General features: G+C 48.2%; 2 protein-coding genes across 18 annotated transcripts in view; one reads left to right on the top strand and one right to left on the bottom strand.

The window, feature by feature from the left end:
- LOC311530389 (uncharacterized protein) overlaps positions 1-27,411 on the bottom strand; it is an 81,055-nt gene that overhangs the window by 9,176 nt on the left and 44,468 nt on the right. For 2 of the 14 annotated variants that reach the window (XR_014713979.1, XR_014713980.1), the window contains exon 1: positions 19,249-19,363. The exons of 6 other annotated variants lie outside the window; for them this stretch is intronic. The gene's annotated coding sequence lies outside the window, so the exon portion shown is untranslated. Of the gene's footprint in view, positions 1-1,136; positions 1,341-14,903; positions 15,029-15,383; positions 15,475-19,248; positions 19,364-25,667; positions 25,753-27,411 lie in introns of those variants that run through there. 6 more of the 14 variants (XR_014713981.1, XR_014713982.1, XR_014713978.1 and 3 more) reach the window with 5 other exon arrangements.
- CYGB (cytoglobin) overlaps positions 15,442-27,411 on the top strand; it is a gene marked incomplete at its 5' end in the record, with an annotated part of 49,586 nt that continues 37,616 nt past the window's right edge. For all 4 annotated transcript variants that reach the window (XM_084646931.1, XM_084646929.1, XM_084646932.1 and 1 more), the window contains one exon: positions 15,442-15,584. In XM_084646931.1, the coding sequence (XP_084503057.1) occupies positions 15,442-15,584 (143 nt within the window). The remainder of the gene's footprint in view (positions 15,585-27,411) is intronic.

Here is a 27,411-nt window from a genome sequence, read left to right as displayed (position 1 = left end):
AGTGACCCTCACATTTACTTGAGTGGGGCTACTCATGGAATACGTAAGAAAGTGCGGCAGCATCTCAGGCTTACCTATTAAATGCTCATTGCCAAATTCAGCCCCTTATAGAGACTGCCCTAAATCATAACCCTCCCTGCACAGAAGGGACATTTACATATTGCCAGAAAATGTTACAGAGCAGCACTAAAACTGGCAGCAGGATCTTGCACCTGCAGGGTTGCAGGTCTGCACTCCACAGGGCTTGCTCCTGTGAGATCCCTGAGAGCTCTCAGCTCTCGTTAACGTCAGGGGGCTTTGAGGGTGCACACTCAGCACTTCTGGACCACACACGGAGAACACAGATGAAGGCTCCTTTGGAAATGCGGTTCTGCTGGTATGTAATTAGCGGCAGAAGAATGTCATTCCCAATGCACACACAGAGTCGGGCTGTGTAGATTTCTCTAAACCGAGACACAAAATTTATATACACGGCAATGCTAGTCGCAGCTTTCCCAATCACAGTAAACAAGGGCAAATGCGGGTTAATGTCCATACAAAACCATCTGCGTTATCAGATACACTGAGTCATGGCATTGGGCATACACATTACGGAAAGGAAACAGCCTTACACTCTTGATCCGCAGACATTTCCCTAAGGTCTGAAAAGGGTTCAGGAGTGACGAGAACACAGCCCTGCCCCAAGCCCAAAGTTGTGCTAACAAGGCCCATAAAAGAGATTCAAGGATCCCGAAATGGGATTATAAGAGTCAGAGAAGGAAAAAGCTTGTTGGATAACAGAGGCCATGGATCTGCCAGGGCATGTATGGGACCTGATCCTGATCTCACACCAGTTATACAGCGGTGTGACTCTTGGTGGAGTCACTGATATAAGTGAAATCAAGCCTACCTCTGTATCAGGTGCCAGAGAGGTGCAGTCCCCCTGTGTCTGGTACAATAAATGGAAACTACCCATAACCTTAGATCAGGTGCTGAGCAGTAGCAATAACCACTGTCCCCTGTGGCTGCAGACCCATACATTTCAAGCACACTAGATAGTGCCGGTGCAGCCGGGTTTCTTAGAAAGAACCAGCTCCCGTGCCCCCTCCCCTCCCCACTGCCCACCACAAGGCAAAGAGAGACAAGGAAGGACGTACGGTTCGACCCTGTTGAAGAAGTGGCGCCGCAGCAGGATGGCCAGGGTGCTGATGACCAGGAGGGTAGTGCACATGGCTCTTCCTCCATCACCACAGAAAGCAGGAGGCCGGCCACATCCCTGGCACTACCGAGGGGGCCGTGGCAGAGCAGCTCTGCTGCCCTCAGCCTGGTCCCGTCGGCTCCCACAGCTAGCGTGCGAGCCCAGCAGGTTGTTTCCCAGTCACTCAGTCACCTGCAGGTTCTCATGACCGGTTTTAGAGGGGATTAGAGCAGGATCAGATGTAATTAATGGGCAACAAATGAGGACACACTCCTCTGATCTTTGGGTAGGAAGGGGCTGGGCAGCCGGGCCATGAACCCTTTGGCTCTTAATTGGTTTAGGCTTTTCACCCCATTCTCATGTAATGGGCCAACCCCAGATACGTTAGGCCGGAGGCAAGTGTCCCCTCTGTGTAGTGATCCTGTCCTGCATGCACCCTTCCCCCATCACATTGGCCTCCCCTCCCCAACTTGCTGTCTCTGGCCATAAGGTTTCCATATGCTGCCTTCTGTCTTCTACCTACTTATCTCCTATCCTTCTGATCTGTCTGAATGCCCTACAGTGCTCATCACAGCCATCTGCAGGTACTCCACCCCTGCTTTCTCCCTCTCTCTGGGTACATGGCTCCAGACTCCTTTTCCATCCCTTGCCACCCCCCATTCCCGTGCTTACAAGGCTCTGAAGCCTGGTTTCACCCCTCTCTCCATAGCCGGCCCTCTCCCCACATCTCCCTCCCTCGCTGCTAATCTGACAAGCTGCAGACTACATATAATTCCCCATGGATTTGCTCCTGCAGCCGATCTGTTAACCCTCGTCCATCTCCACTCCCCTCCTCTTTTCTCTGTCCCCTCATGCAGGCTCGAAAGTGATGCAGGTGCCTTCCCCTCTGCAGCTCCTGTCCTCCGAAGGAGCCGTCTCCTCATCAGACCTTTGTCCCTTTTCAAATCTCATCTGAAAACCTGCTGCAACGTCTTCTCTCTTCCCCATACCTCTTCATTCTTTCCTTCCACTGTTGGCCTTCTGAGAGTGTGCTTAGCTTATGCACCATCCCATTTCACTTTCCCATGCAAACCATGTATATCCTAGGCAAGGTGACTTTTAGTTCAGGGTCAGGAGAGCAACCAAGAAAGACGTCTCCATGAGAAAGACAAAGGCAGGGTCCAGGACACACATGTTTAGGCTTTATTCTCACTGCTAAAAGAAGGCGCCTTTAACCACAGGCCGACTCACATGTGAGCTGTCCCACTGTAAAATCCTGGTGCAGACAAGCACAGTCGTTTTCACCAGAAGGAAAAGTCGTGAGGTCAGCCACGGGCAGAGGGATAGCACTGCCTCCTCTGGCTACCTCGCAGGAAACACTCCAGGTACCTTGTCTGCACCAGGATTTTACACTGAGATAACTGCTGCATGTTACTTATCTGGCTGAAAACCACTCGCCTTTTTGGTAGTAGCCACAGACCGACGGACCGACCGACAGATCACAGTGACTCAACCTGCCCCATTCTGCATCCTGAACTGATGGCAGCTCACAGCGGCCAAAGGGACTCCTCTGGGTTTAAAGGTCCAGCTTACACAAAGCAGAATGACCGCTTCCCCTTTCAAAAGCACATCTACATGCACTGCACGTACAGTGCCTTTACCCCACTGCTTTCATGTCCATATCTACATGCACCGCACAGTTCTGGGTGCCACATGTCAGGAAAAATGTGGACAAATTGGAGAAAGTCCAAAGAAGAGCAACAAAAATGATTAAAGATCTAGAAAACATGACCTAAGAGGGAAGATTTTAAAAACTGGGTTTGTTTAGTCTGGAGAAGGGAAGACTGAGCGGGGACATGATAACAGTTTTCAAGTACATAAAAGGTTGTTACAAGGAAGAGGGGAAAAATTATTCTCCTTAACCTCTGAGGAAAGGACAAGAAGCAATGGCTTAAATTACTGCCAAGGCAGTTTAGGTTGGATATTAGGAAAAACTTCCTAACTGTCAGGGTAGTTAAGCACTGGAATAAATTGCCCTGGGAGGTTGTGGAATCTCCATCATTGGAGATTTTTAAGAGCAGGTTAGAAAAACCCCTGTCAGGGATGGTCTAGATAATGCTTGGTCCTGCCATGAGTGCAGGGAACTGGACTAGATGACCTCTCGAGGTCCCTTCCAATCCTACAACTATATAAGTGTATGATTCTATAAAGTTAACAAAGCCATCAAACTAAACAAGCAGGGGGACTGCTTAGTGATCACACCAGCAGACAGTCTGCACCTCAGGAAACCTTCCTGGCTTTCGAAACAGAGGCCAAAGGCTTTGGGTAACATAAGGGGGGGCAGAGACATTTTAGTTATCCTTCTCTAAGGGGACAACAGGGCACAGCACCATTGCCCTATGAAAACTGGATCCTCTGGGTCTGGGAGGCAAGAGTTGCTGGAAATTTAACACAAGTGAAAAACTTGCTCAGACTCAGACTTTAACTGTCTGAAATGAAGTTTTACTCACCAGAGAGCAGGTTTTGTTTAGTTTCTAACCTGTCTGTCTCTTTTATTCTTGCTTAGCATCACTTAAAGCTCTGTTCTTTGTTAATAAACATATCCTTGTTTTATTACACAACCATCTGAGGGCTGTGTATTAAACTGGAGGGTGAGTCCTCAGCTAGCCAAAGAGACTGGTGTGTGTCTGTCTCTTTGGGGGCAGCAAACTCAGTAACTTCTGCAAGTGTCCAGTGAGAGGAACTGGGCACGGCAGAGAGACGTCTCTGGGGAACTCAGGGATTGGGGTGCACTCATTGTTACCTGCCAGGCAAGGCTTGGCTGAGCAGAGTGCTGAAGAGTTTGCTGGCCAGGCTGACGAACAGGTGTGTCAGGGAGCTGACACATATCTTAGCAGCATCAAAGCTCTCACTTGCTGAGGATGAGAGGGGTCACACAGGGGCTCACAGTTCTGAGTGTCGTGAGCAAGAAGTCGCACCTCCCAAAGAATCCAGTGCAGGACCTGAACTGTGGCTGGAATAGCTTCCCCAGTTACCGGGTCTTGATCTTCGGCTGGTATAAATTACCGTAGCTCATGGATTTGCACCAGTTTCCACCAGCTGAAGATCTGTGTTAATTGAACAGAGGGGATTTCTGGCCATTCTTTGGAATGACGAAACAGCACTTTTCCGCAGCCGGACTCAGCCCAGAGAGCTCAATGAACTCACTTTAGGACACATCTTGTCCTGGGATGTAGCCTATCAGTTCCAAATGAGCTTGACTGACATGGCGAGAGACCCAGTTCAAAAGCAAGGTGATGTAAGCAGCCTAGTTAATGCTTCCTGCCCTAGACCTCGAGAGCAGGGATGGAAGGGAAAGGCAGACTTAATGGGTTCTGAAGGCTTTTCCTTTTAAGATTTGAATCAATGAATCTTTCTGGGGAGCCTGGGTAATGTGATCTGAATAAGAAATGGGGCTTGTCTTTGAACCTGAGCTAGGTTCCTTGACAGTGTTTGCTTCATGCTCTGGCGCCAAATGCAAGACGACAGGAATCTCTGAGCAGGCTGGCTTTCCGGCGTTCCCCCTGCCACGAGCAGACCAGCTTCACAAAGTAAAGTTTCAACAAAGAGAATTCTGTTGAAAGTGTTGGCTTGTTTCCCAATAGCCCTGTCGCTGCGGCTGAGCTGCCTGCCCCTGACAAGGGTTGCATTTATGACCACTCTGGACTCGTGGTGGGGTCAGGCAGTAACATTTGGATCAGGTTCTTGAACATTGGCGCTTGGATCAGCTCAGGACCTTCCCTTCATTGTTCCACTAGGACTCCAGGAGGGGGCAGATTACCTGGCCTCACAAAGTACGGGGTGCCCTGCCAACACGGGGCATAGACCTAAGCGAATGCAGCAGGGCAGTAGTAACTGCGGAAGGACATTTGAGGGAAAGGCTTTGCATGGCAGCCTGGAGCCTGAGGTGAGGAAGGAGAAATAGGAGGCTGATCAGGGCCCAAGGAGGGTTAGCAGCACAGCCTGGGGTCACAATCCTGTCCCACATGGCCTTATCTAATCTATCTATCCAATGTGGAGTGTTTTTAAAGCACCCTCTTGGTTACCCCCTACTCTCACCTGCCGTGCTTAACCACAAAGTTTCAGTTCTCCAGATCTCCATCTGGGAAGTTGGTGGTTTCACTTCAGTTCTCCCAACGGGTGAGTTTTGCACCAGTCACAATAACACACACCCGGTTCCCCTCTCAGCTTCTCTGCCCTGTCTATGGAAATCTAACCTGCCACAAATCCAGAGGCATCCAGGGCTCTTCCTGCTATAGGGAGGGCAAGCAACCACTTACCCTGGCTCTCCATCACCCAGGGACCAGTCCACCATGCCTGCTTCAACACAAAGTGTGGCAGGGCCTCAGGCCCCCATCCATTTTCTTTTCTCCTCAAGACTTTCCATAGAGGCTCGAATACTCTTTTTTTACAAGCTGGCTAAGCCGTTAGTCTCCGTAATATCGGATGGCAGCTCATTCCAGGGGGGGATATTTTTTTTTATTTAAGAGTCACCAGCTCCCTAGATGCTCACACTTAAAGAGGTCAGCAGGATACTGTACTTCCCCAAAAAGAACAGGAGTACTTGTGACACCTTAGAGACTAACAAATGTACTAGAGCATAAGCTTTCGTGGGCATCGGATGGAGTGAGTTGTAGCCCACGAAAGCTTATGTTCTAATAAATTTGTTAGTCTCTAAGGTGCCACAAGTACTCCTGTTCTTTTTGCAGATACAGACTAACACGGCTGTTACTCTGAAACCTGTACTTCCCCAGACACTCTCTTCCATCCTTCCCAGCTGTACCTATGCTGCTGGTCTGGCGCTGGGTGTGACAGTACATTACCGGCTTCCCAGGGCCCTCGGGCTACTCTCCCCGCCTCCTCAGCACTACTCCCCCGTCTCTGCACCGTTTCTCTGTGATGCAGATGTGTGGCCGTTGTCATCTCCCAGATGGACCCTTGCAAGGACCTGCCTCAAGACCAGAAGCTGCAGCTAACTCAGGACGTGACTGCTGCCTCTTGGGGTATTCTCTGAAGCGGCACTGGCTTCCTGTTCAGGATTTCGCTATGGATTTCTAGAACCCTACATGGTCGAGATCCCTGCCATCTGTGAGATCTGCGCTCTCCCCAGAGCTGCGGGAAAGGCTGGTCACTCTTACTAATGGCACTTGACTTAAACATCTGGGCCTGGGAGCTGGGTGTTCTCACTGGAGGGGCGCTGGCTCTGGAATTTCCTGCCCCAGTTGATCCAACAGCGCCACAAGCCTTGTCTACATGGGAAAGTCACATTAGTTTTTAAACAGTTTAGTTAAACTGGTGCAAACCCCTGGGTGGACATTTCTATTTCAGTTTAACAGAGGCTTTTGTTTAAACCTGTTCCCAATTGACTATAGTCAGATTTCAAAAGGCCTGGTTTAAACCACAGTAAGAATGTTCACCCAGAGATTTGTGCTCCTCTAATTACATCAGTTTAAATTCATCCCTTAGGTTAAACCAGGGCTGCCATGTCATGTAGACAAGCCCTAAAGTTCTTGCCCTTCTGGCTCTTCTGTTGTGCCAGGCTCTTTCATGTGCAGGCAGTTGTGGGGGATGGGACTCCCCTACCCCCAGGAATGGGGGAGCGCATATGAAGATGGCCTGTGTTGGCAAACTCTGTATTTAGTATCTAAATTACCTAGTCGGATGGCTGAATAAATTAGCGGGGATCCTGTCACACTCCATGTCAGCCACTCCTCCTTGTGGCCCCTTCATCACCACCACAAGGCTCTCACACTCCTAGGGCTACAGCAACATAGAGTCCTGGAGTTCAAGGCCAGAAGGGAGTGTCACATCATCTCATCCGACCTCCTGCAAATCCCAGGCCACCCACCACCAGCCAGCACTTGCCCACTAAACCCAGCAACCAAAACAAGACCCAAGTATTACAGCCCACAGGAGGCCAAATGCAGAGAAAAGGAAGGAGAGAGGTGCACTGACATCCTGAGCAATGGCTGGGAAATGATTAAGTGACCCAGATAATCCTGGCAAGTGACCTGCACCCACATGCCTCAGAAGAAGGTGACCCCCCCGCCCCCGTTGTTGAACGGATTCAGATACCTGAAGGCTTTGAGCTTCTCTCTGATGGGTGTGTGTGTGTGTGATTTCCCCACCCTCCTGCACTAATCACACCCAGAAAGGAGTTCTTCTAATTGCTAGACAGGCAGCGTGCTCAGCTCTGCACTGGATAGGCCCTGTTTGCTGCCCAAGACAGGCACAGAAGTAGGACGCTCTGGGAAGCCCCCAGGACAGGGGTGAGTAGGATGTTTGTTTCCAGTTAAAATGTTTAACTTTTTGCGGGCCTTGCAGAAGGAGCGAGTCTTCAGGTGGGACCTCAAGGAGCTGAGGAGGGTGATTTGGTGGGCTGGGATGGAGAAGGATTTCTGGGCCTCCTTGCACTTTTATACCCACCTGGTACCTATTTCTTAGCCAGGCTGAGGAGCCCGTCAAAGCCACAGCATAACCTGTGTATGTTCCACGCCCTCCCATACTCTTCACGCTGCTCCCTGGGGCATGGCTGCCTCCTGCAGGACAACCTCTGATGAGGGTTCTGCTCCCTGCTCCACAGGTGTAGCACACACAGGGCTCTGCAGAGCTGGCCCAGCAGCTAGGAAGCTGCAGGAAGAGCAAACTAGGGTGGGCATGAGCAGAGGAGGAAGCCAGCACAGAAAGATACCAGAGTGCTGCAGCAGAGCGAGGTTATCTCTGCAAAGAAAGGGAGAGCGAAGCGCTAATGTCACAGCATTCGGCAGGCTCTGCAGGGCTTGCATTGGCTTTTGCATGTTGCTTTAACCTTTTCTTTGAAGCTCAAGCTTGTGCTGCGGTGTCAGAGACAACACACATACACACAGGCACATTCTGCATTTGGTTATACCCTCGAATCCCCACAGAGCTCAGTGTAAGCGAGGGCACAACTTAAGCTACAGTTTACACACAAATCTCTTGGTGCTCAGTAATGACGGAGGAAAGAAACCTACAATGAGTCCACAGCATTTAAATGGGCTTTAGGCAAAATCTCTCCCTCGCAGGGTGCCTGGCTGTGGTGAGAACTCGTTAAAGCCTCTCTCATTTCCTAAAGTCTTGTTAATTTCTTTTCACCCCAGGCCTTCCCAATCAACAGCAGGGTTATATTCAAGAGAGAGAGAAATTGCACTACACAGCACCGTGGGTAATGCGTGCAATCCGTTCTAGCAGCCAGAGGGCTTAGCCTCAGCAGCGTTAGAGGAGACAAGCTGAAAGATCCCAGAGCAAAAAGAGCAGCGACACTGAGCAGCGTTTTTTCCCTCCAGAGAATACAAGCACTGTCTAGGGTGGGCAGCAGGACCGAGATGGGCCCTGGGATTAGAAAGTCTACCCCTATACACACAAAAGGGTGCCCCCTCCTCCCAAAACACTCTTCAGGCACGCTGATTCCGATATGGGGTTGCATTCACACAGCATGCCTAACACACCATGCACACAGTGGAGAGTCCTCAAACACACACCCCCTTTCCTGGGGATTGCCTTGATTCTTAATTACAGTAACACAGGCCTAAGACAGGGCTGTACATACAGACACGAGCCCCAAAACTCTTTCCGGACAGGGCTGGTAGGATTTCTCCCTGCACGACCAATTGTCCCCCACCCCTTGAATTCTCTGTCACATCAAAGAGACTCTCTACCTTTAATGGAACTAATGAGACTCCCCTGTTCTGGCTGTCAGGGTGAGTCAGGAGAATGGCCCTACACTTCCATTCACGGACCTGAGACATGACAGCCAGTTGCAAGAAGTTACAAGGGAAAAGCAAGGGCTGGCACTTGTCATAAATATAAAGGGAAGGGTAAACACCTTTAAATCCCTCCTGGCCAGAGGAAAAACCCTTCACCTGTAAAGGGTTAAGAAGCTAAGATAACCTCGCAGGCACCTGACCAAAATGACCAATGAGGAGACAAGATACTTTCAAAGCTGGAGGGGGTGGGAAACAAAGGGTTCTGTCTGTCTGTGTGTTGCTTTTGCCAGGACCAGAGCAGGAATGCAGGGTCAGAACTCCTGTAAAGGGTTAATAAGCAATCTAGTTAGATATGCGTTAGATTCTGGTATGTTTAAATGGCTGATAAAATAAGCTGTGCTGAATGGAATGTATATTCCTGTTTTTGTGTCTTTTTGTGACTTAAGGTTTCGCCTAGAGGGATTCTCTACGTTTAGAATCTGATTACCCTCTAAGGTGTATTTACCATCCTGATTTTACAGAGGTGATTCTTTTACTTTCTCTTCAATTAAAATTCTTCTTTTAAGAACCTGATTGCTTTTCATTGTTCTTAAGATCCAAGGGTTTGGGTCTGTGTTCACCTATGCAAATTGGTGAGGATTTTTATCAAGCCTTCCCCAGGAAAGGGGGTGTAGGGCTTGGGGGGATTTTTGGGGGAAGGACGTTTCCAAGTGGGCTCTTTCCCAGTTATATTTGTTAGACGCTTGGCGGTGGCAGCAATAAAGTCCAGGGAGAAAAGGTAAAATAGTTTGTACCTTAGGGAAGTTTTAACCTAAGTTGGTAAAAATAAGCTTAGGGGGTTTTTCATGCAGGTCCCCACATCTGTACCCTAGAGTTCAGAGTGGGGAAGGAACCTTGACAGCACTCAAAGTCAGGACTGCAGCATCCACAAAAGAAGTGCTTCATCCTGAGAACTAGAATTAAAGGTTAAACTAGAAGGTTAAACTGAGAACTAGAGTTAAATCAAACTGGGCAGCAATGCACAGGAATATCTAATGGGCAGACTCAAAGCTTTTGGGAGTTGGAGGAGGTCTTGGTTTGAGCTTCCTTCCCCCTCTGAGACCAGGAGCTGAGTAAATGTCACATCTCTCCCAGCATATCAATGGAACAGGAGAGCAAAGGCAGTGGAAGAGGCAGTGGAACTGGGGCAGAAAAGGGAAGGGAGAGAGGCTAGAACATTAAAGCTGGGGAATTGGAAAGGGAACATGGGCTGAGGAGGAGCAATGGACAATGCATGGTAGCATCGCTTCAGCACCTCCTGTGGTGGGGAACATGAAGGATGTCCTAGCAAGCACTTGATCTTGTAGGGCTGTGCTGAAACGAAGCAAGGAGCCAGCACTGTCTGTCTCCAAAGCAGCTTGAAACTGACAAGACTCTGCTTTCTTCGCTCTCTGACTGGTGGCAGGTCAGCATCCTGTCATTTCCAGGACACTACAGAGGCAGCTGTGGTGGAATGGCTGGCAGAGCATGCTCTGGTTCAGAGGGGGGCAGGATGTGAAGATGGGAGACCGAGCAGAGAGGCAGAAAAGAGGGGCTGCCGAGGAAAGGAGACTAGAGTAACTGAAATGGAGAATGGCAGGGGCGGACAGAGAGAGAGAGAGACTGGGCCTGCCTAAAAAATTCAGAGGAGAGAGTGAATGAGACAAGGCAAATAGGAAGATAAATGATGCAGGAGGGAAAGTGACCAAACATAAATGGAACAAGGAAAAGCAAAGAAGGGAAGTGAAATGCCTGCAAAGAAAACAGGGGGGACCCCTCCCCCACAAGTAGTTTCAAACCCTCACACAAATACAAGCACACATATTTGGAACAACTCTTCCAGCCGACTGGCCCACCTCTGGCCTCGCCTGCCATCAGATCACCTCCAACTTTCTTTGCTCTGCCCGCGGTGCCAGCCTGGAGGCCTCACCTGTTTGTTTCATTCCAGGTCATTCTCATGTCTTTCTCCAGGCTGCCCTTTTCCCACCCCAAAGAGCCCTTTCCCTAGTCCAGCCCACCGCGTCACCACTCTCTCTCACTCACTTCTCCTACAATGCCCACAAGAAAAGAGTCCACAAATGACTGGCCATTCCCTCCTCTGGGCTTCCTGTCGTGAGCTGTCTACTCTGCCCGGTTTAGACCGTAGGCCCTTCAGGCAGAGACTGTGTATCTTGTGTTTCGTACAGTGCAAGGCACAGCAACAATCCATAACGATAAATATGAGGCCACCGAGGAACTTCATGGTTTGTACAGCACCTAACACAAAGGGATCCAATCCTGCTGGGGGCCTCTGGGTCCTACCATCATATAAATACTAAATAATAGGAAGGGAATTATATGAATAAATAGACCTGTCAGGTATTAGCTATCCAAACACACCTTTTTCACTAGTGTAGGCAGAGCCCTACACATTCAATAGCATCTCTGCCTATCTCAGGTACTTTTATTTAGCCCCCTTCACCGCAGTTTCAGAGCATCTCACAATCTGTAGTGTATTGATCCTCTCTGCACCCCTATCAGGGAGGGCAGTGCTCTTCTCCCTATTTTGCAGATGGGAAACTGAGGCACAGAGCAGCCAAGTGACTCTCCCAAGGTCACACAGAGAGTCAATGGCAGAGACAGAAACTGAAGCGAGGTCTCCAGCTAGCATGCTAACCGGTGAACCACCCTTCCCCTCATTTGGTACCTACTTTGCAAATATATACATATGATACCATGTGAGCTGATCTAACTCCTAATGAAGTGAATTGAAAGACTCCCATTGACTACACTGGGAGCTGGATTGGGCTCATAAGGGGACGAATCAGGCCCTGAAAGTACTGTACCGTGCTGTACGTATATTTCACACACAATACTAACTTTACCTACCTTGCAAAACAATATTGCAATGACACGTGACAATTAAATGAAAATGCTGATTGGATGGTAGCATGACCAAGGTCCAGGATTTTAAAGAGACAGTGTCATTTTGAACTCAATTTTTTAAAATGAGTTAAAAGTGATTCATGTACTGAACCTGCCCGGAGTGCCCTGTACCTGCCCGGAGTGCCCCGCCTGTTGTTGTAACAGTAGCCAATGGAAACCATGGAAAATGACCACTGCCGTGTGGCAAGAGGTACAACATGTTGTCCCCCTGACTCATGTCATGTGACCAGGGCCAGGCAATAAAGTTCAGGCCCTTACCAGCCCATCTGTGTGTCCCATCCTTATTACAGTGTTACAATCACATGCTCTTGTTTTTAAAAATGTGTCCTCTGTCCTGTTGCTGTGTGAGAGATTTGCTCATTGAAAAGTGGTTACTGCAGTATTGCCAACCCCAAATGCTCAAAAAACAAGTCGGATTCCCCCAAATAATGGGATTTAGATTGTAAATTCTTAAGGGCAGGGATCTGTCTTTTTGTTCTGTGTTCATACAACGCCTAGTACAATGGAGGAGTCCTGCTCCACAGTAATACAAATGAATAAATTAATACTAATAGTGAGATTGGCTTAAAAATCATGGGACCTTAAAAATATTTTTGAGCCTTTGAATGCTGTCAGGTCTCGTTGTTAAGCTTTTCTCTCAACCAACGGGGCTAGACACTTTTTTTTTTTTTAATGAAAGGTAAGATTCTCACATCCTTGCCTCCAGAAGCTGGGGCTTTAAGCAAAACAGCCAATATTGCCAGATTTATGATCAAATCAAAAGTTGGCAACAATGTAACTGACTATACTTCGGAAACAGTGACTATACATTCATCCTAGATTATTTGCATGCACTTTCATATTTTCAGTAAGTGCAATTTCTCATTTTTCAGTAAGTTGAAGGTTGCCCTAATGTTTATTTCTCTCTCTAATTTGGAAATTGATTAGGTCATGATTTCCTATATTTTCAATGGGAAGATGTAATTACTGAAATTATGAATTTACTGAATTCTGCAGCCTTTTTATGCAGTGTTGCCAACTCATGATTTTGTCATGATTCATTTTGGTTAAGGCCCCAGCTCCCAGAGTCTTGTGATTTTGTGAAAATCTCAGATTCCCAGAAAGGGGGGCCAGGGGAAGAAAAAAGAAAAGTACGTTTCTAGCCCTCGTAGCTGTGGAGCAAAGCTTGAAAATGCAAACCCCAAAATCTCAAAAACCAGAAGGCAAATCAACCCCACCACAGTTTACGCCTTTCTTTTTAGAAATCTCGTTATTTTAAAGCCAATCTCGTGATTTTTGGAGGCCGGCCTGATTTTTTTATTTTTTTTGGGTTGGCAATATAGATCATGTGCAGTCGGGAGTCTCTCTTCCTGGGCAAATAAAATGCCCCTATAGTCTCCTTCTGATTGGCGAAAGAAAACACTTTGTCTCACCAAAATGGGGGAAAAGTTGCTCCACCACACCCATTCTTCTATCTTATAGAAGCATAAAATCATAGAACTGGAAGGGACCTCGAGAGGTCATCTAGTCCAGTCCCCTGCACTCTTCTCCCTGTTGCTGATCAGAAAAGCCCTGGTGGGAGGGGCAGGGGTCAGCAACAGAGACAGAAGTCAGGACCCAAAAGAGAAAAGGAAGAACATGAAACCCCACTGGAAGCAACAGGGAACTGCCAGTGCAACAAAGGGGGAAAGAAAGACATACAGTGACAACAAAGCACCATAGTACAGCCAAAGCAAATTGCTTTAGAGGGCATCTGCTGCTCTGGAGGATGGGCCAGTAGTGAGAGTGCTAGTCTAGGAGTCCCTAGCCATGAGTTCTATTTCCAGTGCTACCCTAGACTTCCTGTGTGTGACCTTGCATGAGCCACTTGGTCTCTGTGCCTCAGTCCCCTGCCTTTAGAATGGGGATAATAGCACTTTCCTCCCTCAGAGGGATGCACTGAAGATTGTCAGGTACTCAGATCCAATGGGGATCAAAAGATAGCACCGCCCACTTCACTCTGGATTCAGGCTGGAGTGCTGACTGCTAGCCCAGGTTCTGCTCTTCGCTCCTAAGTTATGGAGGTGATAGCAACTCCCAGAGTGCACTCCACGGGTACATGCTTGCTCCAGCAATGTCCCCTGTGCACAGCTGCGTTACAGGCACATGATACACGCTCTCTGCTTTGTGGTGCACGTGTGCTCCAGCAGCCCGCTGGGCTCAGCATGGACCTGGCTTCAGAAAACAAATCAGACTGCACTGTGTGGCTATCCTCATGTAGCACCAGTGGGCCTGTCTTTCATACTGGTTCTGTCTGTTTATCTGCCTGCTTGCTGCATCTGCCTCTCCCTCTATAGCATTGGCCTGTCCGTCAGTCTGTCTGATCTATCTCTCTCCCTGCAAGAGAACACACAGACAGGCAAACAGATGAAGGAGAAGAGAGAGAGAGACTGATATGTTTACACACTTTTTCAGTCTGTCTATTTCTCTGTCTCCGATCCCCATCTGGGTATTGTCTATTATTACACGTCCCTGTAGGATTTTCTCTCTATCTATGCAAATGTCTGTGCTGCAGGTACAATATTCCTGATTTTCAATTAGTTTGAAATGTCATTTGGTTAAAAAAAAGCCCAAACCCACAACACAAGTATTTCTCTTCTCTTCTAATTCAGTCTCCTTCCCTACCCGAGAGGTGGGGTGGGAATATCTGAACAATGCAATCTTCATTACAAAATTATTAACACTAATTAATAATAATACACCAATACACTTTCTCCCAGCGTGCCCTAAGCCTACCTTCCTCTACCACTGTGTTTGGAGAAAGGAAGACAAAGCAAAATCTTATCATTAAAAATATCCCCTTGGGACAGAAAATAATTTAGCTCATGTTGAAGTTAAACTTTGATTTAACAGGTATTTCTCTCCTTTGCCTTCCACCCGCAGCCTCAAACACACAGAGTAGAAATCAGAAGCAAGCAGGGATTTTCCCTTCAAAACACAATCTCCTGCACCATTAGGTAACGCAAGAGAGAGAAGAAAGAGAAAAGGCTAAGCCAGCTGTTGGGATAAGTTTAACTGCTCACTTTGGATGCTGCATTTCCTCAGAGTTGTTTACAAGGGCTGAAAAAAGACCTGTAGTCATAAAATCCCCTAAGCAGACGATCCTGATGTTCCACAGAACCTCTTTTTCATCTCTCCCTGTTCAAGGAGCGAGAGAGAGAGAGAGAGAGAGAGGAGGAGAGAGAGGGAGAGAAAGTGAGCTCACGTTCACACATTGGTAAAGAGGCTGGTCTTGCAATGCCTTTGAATATTTTACTTTTAGTCAGTTTCCCATCAGAGTCAGAATCATACACGCACACGCTGAGCTGAAGCAAACTACAGCTATGGACAGCACTAGAAGATTTGAAATCTAATCACATGCATTATACCTCTTGGATATATTTTTAATCACACACACACACACACACACACACATATATAGACACACAGATATAGACAGAGACAATATCATCCACACCACCACCAAACAAACACCTTTTTCTTTTCTCAGAGGATACACATACCCACACATCTCTCTTTATCTCCTCCTGGCTTCCTGGAGGATTGTGCCGGCTGTTTTTCATGGAGAAAGTCCAGGGAGAAATGGAGATTGAGAGATGGGAAAGGAGCGAAGAGCTGTCAGATGCCGAGAGAAAGGTGATTCAAGAGACCTGGAGCAGAGTGTACACGAACTGCGAGGATGTTGGGGTCTCCATACTGATCAGGTATTTTAAAAGAAAAGAAACAAACAAAAAAAAAAGAAAAAGAAAGAAAATGAAATGAAATGAAATGAGTGACAAATAGACAGGAACCATTCTCAGTCCCTATTGGCTCTGATCATGGACAATTTCGCAGCACTTCTCTGATTTCAACATATTGGGGGGGGAGCCTTATAATGTAGTTTGTGGGAATTGGTATTTCAGTTGGAAAGGTCACCTTATACCCTGTGTGCAGTGTTGGTGGGGGTGGGGAGGGTGTAGAAGGAGGAAATAGCTGTACACAGTTTTCTGCTCAGTGGTTTCTACTCACATCCCTGCTGATGGAATTATATGTACTAGGTTCCTGGGTGAAATAATGCAACTTACAAGCCAGGATGAAACCAAAACAGATCTGTCTCTGACAGCACCATCTGTTTGTCGGACGACAGTGTCAGTATAAAGGATAATGCTGAAGTTGCCTGCTAAGGCTGGTACGAAGGTCATGAGGCAGGAGGGGGGCATGTGGCAATAGCTAATGAGCATTGGAAGAATGAGGCATTATTGCATTGGGATTAGGATACGGAAACTACCTTACAGCACCATACTGTGTGTTGCACAGACCTTCAGGTAAAAGGAAAGATGCGTGTCTGTCCAGGGGTAAGAAAGGGGCAGGTTGCTACCTGGGTTTCTCATTCTAAAGTAGAAGGACTTGTTTTCTTTCGAAGAAGCTTGAACTGTTATTGAATGTTTATCTTGTTTTGTGCTTCTGAACCCTCTGGGTACGCCCGGATGAGCAGCACAGACTCCGGGACCGAGTCTCATCTCGCTCACACCAGTGTAAATCAGGAATAGCGCTGCTGAAGTCAGTGGAGTTACCCAAGTGCACCTCTGGTGTAGGTGGGATGGGAATCAGGCCTTAGGTGTAAAGGAGCATGCAGAAGAACTGTAGAAGGAGCTGGGGAGGGGAAGCTGGGGCTGTAGAATCATAGGGTTAGATGGGGCTGCAAGGTCATCTAGAGTAGACTAACCCCCTGCAGATAGAAGCAATGACCAGTTGCCACTTGATTTGAGCAAAAATGTTTGATTTAAGGATGGACCTGAACTTCAGCCTCCAGCTCCAACCCCCCATGATTGCTGAGAGAAAACTGAATCCAGATGCATATTTGGCCAATGCCCTCCTTCCCTTACAATGGTCCAGGATGAAACCCCAGACGGAGAAAGCTGGGGTGCTTGAAATCTGGCTGCAAATGTTGTTCCTTGAGATTAGCAGGTTGTGGTCTTGGGACTGATCTGTGTTATGAGAAACACTTGGATTGGTGCATTTCTCACTAGTAAGAATTACAACGTTTCCTTTAAGTTTGGGGGAGTGGCAGAGGTAGCAGAAACTGCCTCAGATGTGCAGATGACCCTTCTTGGCTTTCCCCTTGTCTGACTTATAGGAATTACTACAGGATTTCCTCACAGCATTCCTGTGCGGGGAACCGGTTTGGATAAAATACAAAGACGGCCCCATCCCACAGCCCTCCCTGAACCTCTCCCTACTCGTAGAGCTGGACATGGTTTGAGACGGAAATATTGAGGTTTAGTCACTGCTCAGAAGATCTCCTGCCTGAGTTCATAAACTCAAGAGGTTTAGCGAGTTTAGGTAAACATCAGGGGTGAGAGCTTGGCTCCATTGAAGTCAGTTGGAGTTTTGCCATTGACTTCAATGGGGCCAGAATTTCACTCCAGGATTTCCAAGTGTCAGTCTAAACCAAACCTTCCCTGTTCCCTCTCCTTGCGGAAGATCACCTCCAGATCTAAATCATCCAGCTGCCTCTCCCTCCCCCTTTCTAAAATGGGCCAAGCACCAGCCCCACAAAACACTAGGCCCCACGCAAATCCAAACAGGACCTGAGATCTGGATACTGTTAGGTCCATTTTCTGTTAGTCTTCTGAGCCACAAGTAGGGGCAAGTGGAATTGCCAATGATCTGATCTGCGAAGAGGGGCCTCAAACCTGCTGCTGGGAATTTCCCTAGGGCCTCCCTACGGCTGATCATTCTTCCTCCCAATGTGCAACGAAACACCAAAAGAGTGCTCTGCTGGCCTACGCTCGTGCCCGACATGACTGGCAGCTGCCACCTGCTTGCTCACTAGTGCGCAGCCCGTCCAGCTGTGCCAGTCACAGGGGGAATCCAGACTGGATATTTAGTGCCACTTTTCTGATTGTTAGAGATGGAGCTGGAGTAATCTGAGCCCAATTGCTTGGGCAAATCTCTGCTGAAAGCAGGCTCTTGCCATGTTCCTGCTGTAGGGCTGTCTCCTTGGACATCTGCCCCCGCCTCTAGGAAAACTGCTGGTGGTGTTGTGTGCATGCGGGATGGGGGGGGGGGTCAGTTCTTTGGTCCGGGGGAGGGGAGCAGCTGTGGACAAGTGATAGAAGTGGCACCCGACAGCCTATCCTGGGCACTTTAGCATGGTAAACACCCTGGATTCCTATCTGATATGAACCACATGAAGACAGAACGGATCCGGTCCATCGGTGGTTGCAGGGAGGGTGTAAGTGACGCATGGGATGGGGATGAGCCAGAACACAGCAGTGAATGGCTGGTATCGATGCTGGGCAGCATGTGTGCACAATGCGTGTCATGTACATGTTGAGGGGGCAGGAAAGGGCTGTAGCCTTCATAACAGGATGGTGGAAGATGGTGCAAGGAGAAGCCAATAGCAGACATGCACCGGGGAGCCAAGCTCATCTCTCTTGGAGTAGAGGTGCTAAAACAAAGTTATTTCCCAAGTAGATGCAGCAATTCCAGCGGGAAAAGCAGTGGCCATCTGGCATGTGTGGTCTGGGGTGTTACACAACAGACCGAAAACCAGACAGAAACGGGAACAGGAGAGGGTGTGAAAACAGCTGGCAGAGGGGCCCTGGCTGCAAAGTTCCAACCTGGAGCTGAACTTCCTCAAAGCTTGGGGTGGTTTCTGTTCCAGGGTGGTTTCTAAAGACCACTGCATTCTGGGATTTCCCTGTCATTGTGCCAAGAGGAAAGCACCACCTCGCAAAACCAGCGCCAGTCCCTGGCAGGAGTGCGGACTCCTGTGGAGATGGAAGAATTTGTTAGCTAACGCTTAGCACCTGGGATTTACCCAAGTACAGGCCACTGCCAGAGACGGCTGCTGGGCTAGACGGACCATTGGTCTGACCCAGTATGGCAGCTCGTAGGTTCTTAAACTCCAGCTGAGATCATTGCGTTTGTCTCCAGGAGTCCTGCAGGCAGAGGCGAAGGCAAGAGGCATTTAGGAAAGGATGAGGCAGTAGACAAGTGACCCATCCTTTCCCCTGGTGCAAAAGCAGCAGCTCACATTGTCACCCTGACATGACACGCTGCAGGTGACTCACTGCTCCTCTGCCACTGAAACCATGGAGGGAGGGGTGCTGAAGCACAGCCATAAGCCACTCACCCCGTGAATGCCAAGTAGTGAGCGGGAAGAGAGGCAGCCCTGGTCACAGGGGAACAGCAGAGCACAGGCTTGTCTCTGAATAGTGAGGACCGATCAAGAAGCTCTGAAATTGCATGTAAACCCTCCTTTGCTGGGAATGGATTCACTCTGCATAGCTCCCCACCATCCTCCCCGAGTTCATGCCAGAGCTCTCTGGGGAAATGCGGGCAGTGCAGAAACACGACAGCCCTGGTTTGAATTGTCAGTACCTGTGAGAACAGCTCTTGCCCAGCTGGCTCCTGCATGCCTTTACATTTCACAGCTGGCATCAGCAACAGCTCCCTCCAGGAGAACTAGGTCATGAGCAGAGGCTGTGGGGAGGCCCAGGAAGGGAAAAGGAGACGGACTCACACGCTGCTTTTACTTTCTTATAAATGATGCAGCAGCTCAGCAACTACAAAGGTCACTTTCTCGTTCGCTTTGCTGACCGCATGCAGACACACTTAGAACTATGTGTGCTGGGGAAAACAATCACGTCTGCCCATCACCCGCAACCACAATCCACCGGTATACACTGGGGTATAGAAAACCCTCCCCTGTAGGCATCATATGCTTTGCAGTGATACAGCCCCTTTCACCTGCAGGTCTCAAAGGGAGTTGCAAAGGAGGGGTAGTGTCATCATGAAACCGAGGCGCAACGTGACTTGCACAAGGTCATCCAGCGAGTTGGTGGCAGAAGTAAGGAAAATAGGCTGACTCAGGTCTCTTAACCACAAGCTCGAACCAAGTCAGAGCAAACCTGCACAAATGAGCAACTATACTTGTTGCCTGTCAATGTCAGGTTTGAGGAGTAACTCAGGAATCATCTTCATAGCCTATTTAAAGTTTATCTGTATGTATTTATGCATTTCTTGACATGCCTGTGTATATGTTGTACCCTTTCCCCCTGCCCTTTCCATTCAGTTCTCTGCCTGTAGATTGTGAGCTGGCCAGGGCAGGCAGGGCAGGGTGCCTTATTTTTTCCATTTGGAAAGAGCTTAGCACGTTGCACCCCTGGAAATAAATAATACTGATGAATATAGGGCCTGATCCTGTGCCCAACGAAGTCAATAGGAGCTTTGCTGCTGATTTCAACAAGAGCAGGAGCGGGCCTACAGGACAGGAAATCCAAGATCACCCAGCAAGGATAAGCACGTATCATATACAAACAGAGGCAAGATACACAAACACATGGCAACGGGAATATGTACAGCTGCATTGTGCAGTGAAACTGCATGCTGTATCAGCAACCAGACTCAAACAGCCCACAGGGAAATGCACAGTGCATGCCACCGTGCAGGCATTCTGATCAGTCACCACCAGACAGCTGCCCCTTTGCCATGCAGTAGCAGATTGTGGGTGGGTTAGTTTCCCATTGAAAGACACCGAGGTTCCTGGGAGCCAGGGTATTTTCTGGAGCACCGCATTTGCGCAAAAGTCCTGCTGATCTGGAAGAGAAGGGCCAAAACCGCAGCTAAGGCACCACTAAATCCAGCCCTGTTTCAAGGAACAGTTCCCTCCTCTCTCTCCTCCTTGGTCTATGTCCCTTTGATTCCAGCACACGCTGTCTGCTCCTATCTCCTGCCCGTACCCTGTATTTTATAATGGTCAGACTTAAACAAAAACCTCATGCTTCAGGATATAAACCCTACTCGTCTTTAAATGAAAGAAACTTTCCCTGGATCATAACCGCCTGGTGCAGGGGCTGGTACACAGGCTTGTTCAGGTACTGGGAGAGAATGGAACAGAGCACCCTGGTACGAGACAGTGGGTCAGTGGCAACTCAAGGGATTGGGCATGTGTTTGTGGCTCTGCGCTGGCCTGCTGTGTGGCCATGAGCAAGTCACCCCCATGTCTCAGTTTCCCCTCCCACTCATTGTGTCTTGTCTCTTTAGACTGTAAGTTCTTCAGAGCAGGGGCTCTCTCTTACTGTGCACGTGTGCAGTGCCTAACATCACATCTGGTACTCAGCTAGTCTGCACCCTCGTAGTAGCTGAGCACCTCACAATCTTTAGTGAATCTACCCTCCCAACATCCCTGCAAGGTAGGGCAGGGCAGTTATTCCTCTTGACCCGAGGCACAGAGAGGGTAAGTGACTTGCCCCTGGTCACACAGGAAGTCTGTGGCGGAGCAAGGAACGGGACTCTTGTGTCCTAGTCTGGTGGCCTAATCACTGGACCATCTTTCCTCTCTGAATCTTCCTTCAGGACAGGAAGGTTCCAGTCTTGGCTGGGGTCCCCAGGCACTACTGGAATATAACAATAATAATGCCATTTGGCTAAGTTATCCCTAGACTGTGGGAATAAAAGTTGTGTGGATAAAAGTATTTAAATAATTGATAGTTTCCTTTGCTGGGGAACCTCCTGCCTGAGGAAACACAATATCTTCATCTCACTCACCATCCTCCCCTGAGAAACCAGAGGTCTCTGCATTTAATATTATTATTATCTAACCATATGCTTAACTTTTAACAGAGCACAAGCGGAATCTAACTTAGGACCCAGCTGTGCCTTGGACAACCATAGATGCTGGAACTAGGGTTGCTGGGGGTGCTGCCACACTGCCTGGCTTGAAGTGGTTTCCATCATAGACAGGGTTTACAGTTTGGGTCAATGTCTCTTAGCACCCCCACTATAAAACTTGTTCCAGTGCCCCAGGGACAGCACTAAATAGCACCTTATTGGGGCAACCAGTTCCACAGATCCCAGTACCTGAACTTCAGTGGGATTGCTCACAGCTGTATGGGGAAGTAGGGTAGCCCCAGTAGATCAATCACGTCCCCTCTCTCTGCCTCAGTCTTCCCATCTGTAAAATAGGTTGGCTGATATCCTTTCTTTGTAAAGCATTCTGAGAGCTGTAGATGAAAAGCCTCAATGTAACTGCACAGATTTTGCCCTGCTTAGTAGATGTTTCCATTGATGGTGTATTTGTAGATCACAATTTATTCTTATTTCTGTAAAGCATCGGTCTATATTGTTCAGGGTTATTAATAATTCAAACTGAAACCTTGCAAAGTGAAACACATACACATGACACATATCCTCACAATACACGCACACAGGCAGTGCCCACCCCAGTGCAGCTAGGCTGGGAGTTTTAAAGACACCAAAGAAAATAAGGTGCCCGCTTCCATTACAAGTCGATGCGTCTGGAGGCCTAACTCCCTTAGGGACCTTGGAAATCCTACACCAATGCGCTTCTCATGGAAACACACACAAGGAATGCAAACACACGCATTCAGTGCATGTAACAATCACAAGGAATGCAAACACAGGCACTCAGTTCACATAGAACACACACATACTCAAACCTATGCCACATGCAGTTCATATGTGCCATCACCATGCATGTAGAAGATACACACGCAGGTGCTCCATGCTCGCAGGGCTAAGGCTCAAAGGCTGGAGCCCGCTGGATGCCCCTTCAAACGCTTTGGTGAAAAACTCAGATTCTTTCATTAGCTCCGTGCAGCAAAAGAGTAAATCAAAGATCGCATCCAATTTGACAGTTACACCCAGCAACAGAGCTGTCAAAACCATTGCAAGATGTACTGTCTCCTACTGAACCAGGTAGTAGTTGTGTGTGTAAGGCCCTGGCATTTCTTCACTAACTTTCCATAGTTCAATGCCTCGTCTCTGACCTTGCAGGGAGACTTCTCCCACATGTTCACAGCTCTAGTTTTAACTTCTCAACCTCGGAACATCTTCCTCCCTGTTTACACACCCTTCTCTCTCCTACCCCCGCTCTGTCACACAAACCAGAGCAGTGTAAAGTGGAGTTAGTACACATGGAGAATCAGGTCCCATTGTTTTCAATAGGCGTTCTGTCTGAGCCAGTCCATCAGGGTTTGCCCTCCCCACCCCCACTTGTAAAGGGCGTTGAGCATGAAAAGCACTCAATGAGTGTTAGACTTGTTCGCATTATTAGGTGTCTGGGGTTTAAACACCAAGCAGCTTTACTAATGAGCGGACATGGTAAGGAAGCTTATGAAAACACGAGAAAGGTTAAGTGGTTGTTTTCTCCTGGTTTAACTAGTGTGTACAAGAAGTGGATCTTTTGTCTGAGCTTTGGGAAAGGCCCTTCAGAACAGGAGAGGCCAGAAAACAGCAAAACACAAACATGGTACGGTTTTACCTCGAATGCCCCAGTTCACCCATCAACGATCACTGTGGATGTTGGTCAGCAGCAGGGAGTCTCACTACGCCAGCGCTTTGCACCGTGTGGCTTGTGCAACACCTGCTGGCCTCATGCTACCAGTGGCCTCCTTTTCCTCTGCTGACCAGCTCTGGAAGATACTTAAGTGTGTTTTTAGCTGCCATTTTTCCTTGTGTGCGACTACTTTGAGGATGTTATACGGTGGCAAACAGGAGACGGGAGGTCAATTTGATGGCCAATGGGAGGGAAGGTGTCTGCATAATGTGGAATGCTAAGGGAGGAGGTCTTAGTGATGGCCAATGGGAAAAGAAGTGGTTTGTGAGAAAGTGACTGAGAGAAGGCCTCCATGAGACACTCTTTCTATTAAGTTGTGACCCCCACTTTTATTATCAATCTGGTTTATTTATTTGTATTACAGCAGTACCTAGGCAGAGGCTGCAATTGAGATCTGGTCCCCATTGTGTTAGGCGCTGGACACACACAGAATAAGAGACATTTCCTGCCTCATGTGTTTACTAGCTAAGTAGACAAGACATAAGATTGGGAGGGGAAACAAAGTTGTAGAGAGGTGTAGTCGTGTGCCCGATATCACACAACAGGGCAGTGGCCCAGCAGGGAGCGGAGCACAGGTCACCTGACTCCCAGCCCAGTGTCCTATCCGGTAGACCCCTACCCTCACAGTCACATGTAACATTTCTGTTTTAAGCTGCCACCCCGAGATTACGCATCCAAATAATTCATATTACATGTAACTGTCAACCGATCAGCTTCATTTCAAAACAAGTGCCCACTGGGGAAGAAGAACACAGGACATTTTAAAGTTGGATGCTTCTCTTCTTCCTTCCCCATCCCCTTTGAGACCTTTGTTATAATGATTACTTTTAACTCTGATCTGCTGTCTATGAAAGTTTCCCCTCCTGCAAAGCTCCTTCTTTAAGAGACATTCTGATGAACCAGAACAATTGTGAGAACCCCACAGGGACTATTTCTCAGACTCACACGTTTGCCACAAAAGGACAATTCAGCAGCAGCAGAGTTAAGAAATTAAATGTTAAAGATAACTATTGATCAGCATGTGACGCGTCCTTAGGTGAACTGATTTGTACCAGCCCACGAGAATCCCTCATTTAGAACAGGGTACGTGGGCCACCTTCTCTGCTCCATTAAAGTGCTCTGTTTAATGGGGATGCTGGGCTGTCACTGCGAAGAGCAGAATGTGGTTCTCGGCATCTATAAATGCATGTAACGTCTTTGCTGTGGGCTACAAAGTGCTCCTGTCTGTTGAGCTACAATGCTCATTAAAATCACTGAAAGGTAAGGACATTCCTTGTGGATTTGGCAGAAGCTCAGTGTTTCATACATTTGGTAGCAATGGGCAATGTTGATTAAACAGCATACATCTCTCAACCTTCAAAGTACAGGTTGACTGAAAAAGACACTCTTCCTAGGCTGAATCATCTACCTTGGCTGAAACATGCAGCCTTGGAATGTGGGTAACTGTCCAGGGTCCTTGGGCACCAAGGTATCAGACAGGACTTCTGAGCTGTGGAGCTGTCTATGGTATGTTGCCCATCCTTGAGGGTTTGAAAAGTCCTGAAGTATATCTAGTACTTGTGTGCTCCTGATGATCTGGGACCTGATGCGAAGTGTGAGGCACCCACTAAGCATATATTGCAGCGGATGTGGTTTGGGGATGTCAAGAACTCAGAGAAAATCGTGATCGTCAAAGGGCAAACCTCAGTCCCTTGCAGGGGTTGTGTGCCTCTTGAGAAATGCAAGTCTGAGCAAGGATGCATGCCACACGCATTACCATCATCTGGCAACTACAGCATACGCACTCTTAAGAGGCACAAGCAGGATGTAAGATCAACCTCATGAGCAATTGCCTCAGGTCTAAAAACGCCTAGCAGCGCGTGAGAGGAGAGTTATACAGGGAGCCTCGCACGCATGCCACCAACATTAACACAAAGCGAGTGACAGGCATGATGTATGTCTGCTGCACTGCAAAGGGGATGTATCGGCAATGCTCCCCATGCTGCTCAGAGACTACAGCAGACTTCCAGCATGCTTCAGAGAAAGGCCAGCTGCCTGCCTGCCCACTGCACCTAGCCGGCTGTCCCATGCGATGCTAGCGAGGGGCTGTCACAGAACTAGTCAAAGGCCCCTCCTTGGGTACTCACCAGACAGGTGTGGGGGAAGCAGCTGCTGCATCCCACATGTTTTAAACCTCCAGAGCCTGAAGAGAGTCCAGGCACTGCCCCTGGGCCAGCACCCACTCCCCACTCTTCCCTCCGTAGCTTAAACACACCGTCTCCCAGAACTCCACCTGTGTGGGTGTCTTGGGTCCACAGTTAGCTCTGCAAGGGACACGCGATAGGTGTCACATGTAACACGCAGACAGACTCCGCGCAGGATTCTAAGGCACCAATGCTCTAAACAGATCTAAACAAAAATCATAAAACCTACACACATGCCCCTGCCTCAGTTTTCTCACCTCCCCAGAGCATTCTTTGGGCGGGGGTCAGAGTCTTCCGGGGGCAGCCAGTGCCCTTCTGCTGCAGTGCCTGGCTTCTCAACCATGGAGCCCTCAGCCCCACCCACTCAGCCTGCTTTGACTTTGCTCAGCCCTGCAGCTAAACTGGGTCCCCCGCTACACAAGCCTGCCAGTCTCTTCCCACATCTTCTGCCCAAAAGCTTCCTGTGAGTCTTTCCTTCAAGTTTATACATCCCACCACCAAGACCTGGTTCTTTTGGCCTGCTGCTGATAATTTTGACTATTCAAACCCCAACCTCCTACTGACAAACAGGAGGAGTGGCTTCTCCCTGCTCCAGTAAACCTCCTTAGCATATCTATTCACAGGTCAGAGTACAGTGGTTACGGTTAACTATTGTCCATTGTATCTAGTCTGGGATGTTCATGCTACAGGCCCTGTCAGCCCAGAGCAGATAAACACAGACATAGAGGCAGTCCATGAGACAGCAGGTTTCATAAGAACAACTTCCCAGTATCAGCCAGAATCCATAAATTGTACAGAAAAACTCCCCAAATTATCACAGACGGCAAGATTCCTTCCTGACCACTCCAATGAGCAGCTTACACTTTGCAGCATGGAGACTACATTCTGTTTAGGATAATTATTATTTAATATTATACTGCAGTACTGCCCAAGGCTCCATTCAGGATCAGGGTCCGACCCTGTGTGAGGAGGGGAACGTGCACATAATAAGAGACTGTCCCTACCTCCAAAAGCTTACAATTTCAATAGACCAAGCAGACAAACAGTAATTAAGAGACAGCAAACAAGCAAAATACTTGATGTGATGTCAGATATGCATGCAGGGCCCAACCCTGCAGGCAGCCCCAATGGATTTCAATTGTAGGATATGAACCCTAGTTATTTCTTTATTTCATCTTTACAGCTAATCATTAATAATTTCATTTTATGCTTAACTCTTATCTATACTATTCCTCCTTTTCTTTTGTTCAAGCCAATTTTTTCTTTCATTTTAGATTTTAAAACCATTGTCTATTTTTCATTTACCATTTCTTTAGAGAAATGGGAGAGCCTTGTGGATCAGGCCTTAGACTAAGCCTGTAGAAATCTGGGGTCAAAAACCTGGCTGTGCCACAGATTCCCTATGCTACCTCAGTCAAGTCCCTTAATCCCTCTTACAATAGGAAGAATACTACTTCTACCTTGTCTATTTAGACTGTGAGCTCCTGGGGCAGGGGCTGTTTTGTACAGCACCTAGCACAACAGAGTCCTGAGTTTGGTGGGGGCCTCTGTCATAAAAAATCATCTCTATTTTTCTGCTTTGTAACAGTATTAACTATGTTAATGTCATGGCTGCCCTTGCTGGCTTTCTCCTGAAACGTTCATTCATTTCCATTTCCTTCTGCAGCCCCCACCCCCCCGATTTGTTATCCCATTATTAGCCTTTCTCAAATGTCTCCCCCCTTTCAGTCTAAACCCTGACATCCTTGCCTCTCCCCATCTCAGCTGAGGCCCAGAGATCACTGCCCCCACTCTCCTGCACGATCACCCTTCACTGACAATTCCCACCTATGGCTGTCTGAGAGTTGTGGGGAATCAGTGCCAAAGGTCTGACCTTAGGTGGGTCCTCACCCACTGCTCTTCCTCCTCGAAATCTCTCAGGGCCTGATCCAAAGGCCATTGGCCTTGCTGCCAGTGGGCTTTGGATCAGGCCTTCTGAGGGCGACACCTGCTCCTCTGGGT

This window comes from Lepidochelys olivacea, assembly GCF_965140295.1.
Source record: "Lepidochelys olivacea isolate rLepOli2 genome assembly, chromosome: 14".
In the NCBI taxonomy this organism is placed as follows: Eukaryota; Metazoa; Chordata; order Testudines; family Cheloniidae; genus Lepidochelys; species Lepidochelys olivacea.
This window is presented reverse-complemented; position numbering and strand designations above follow the sequence as displayed.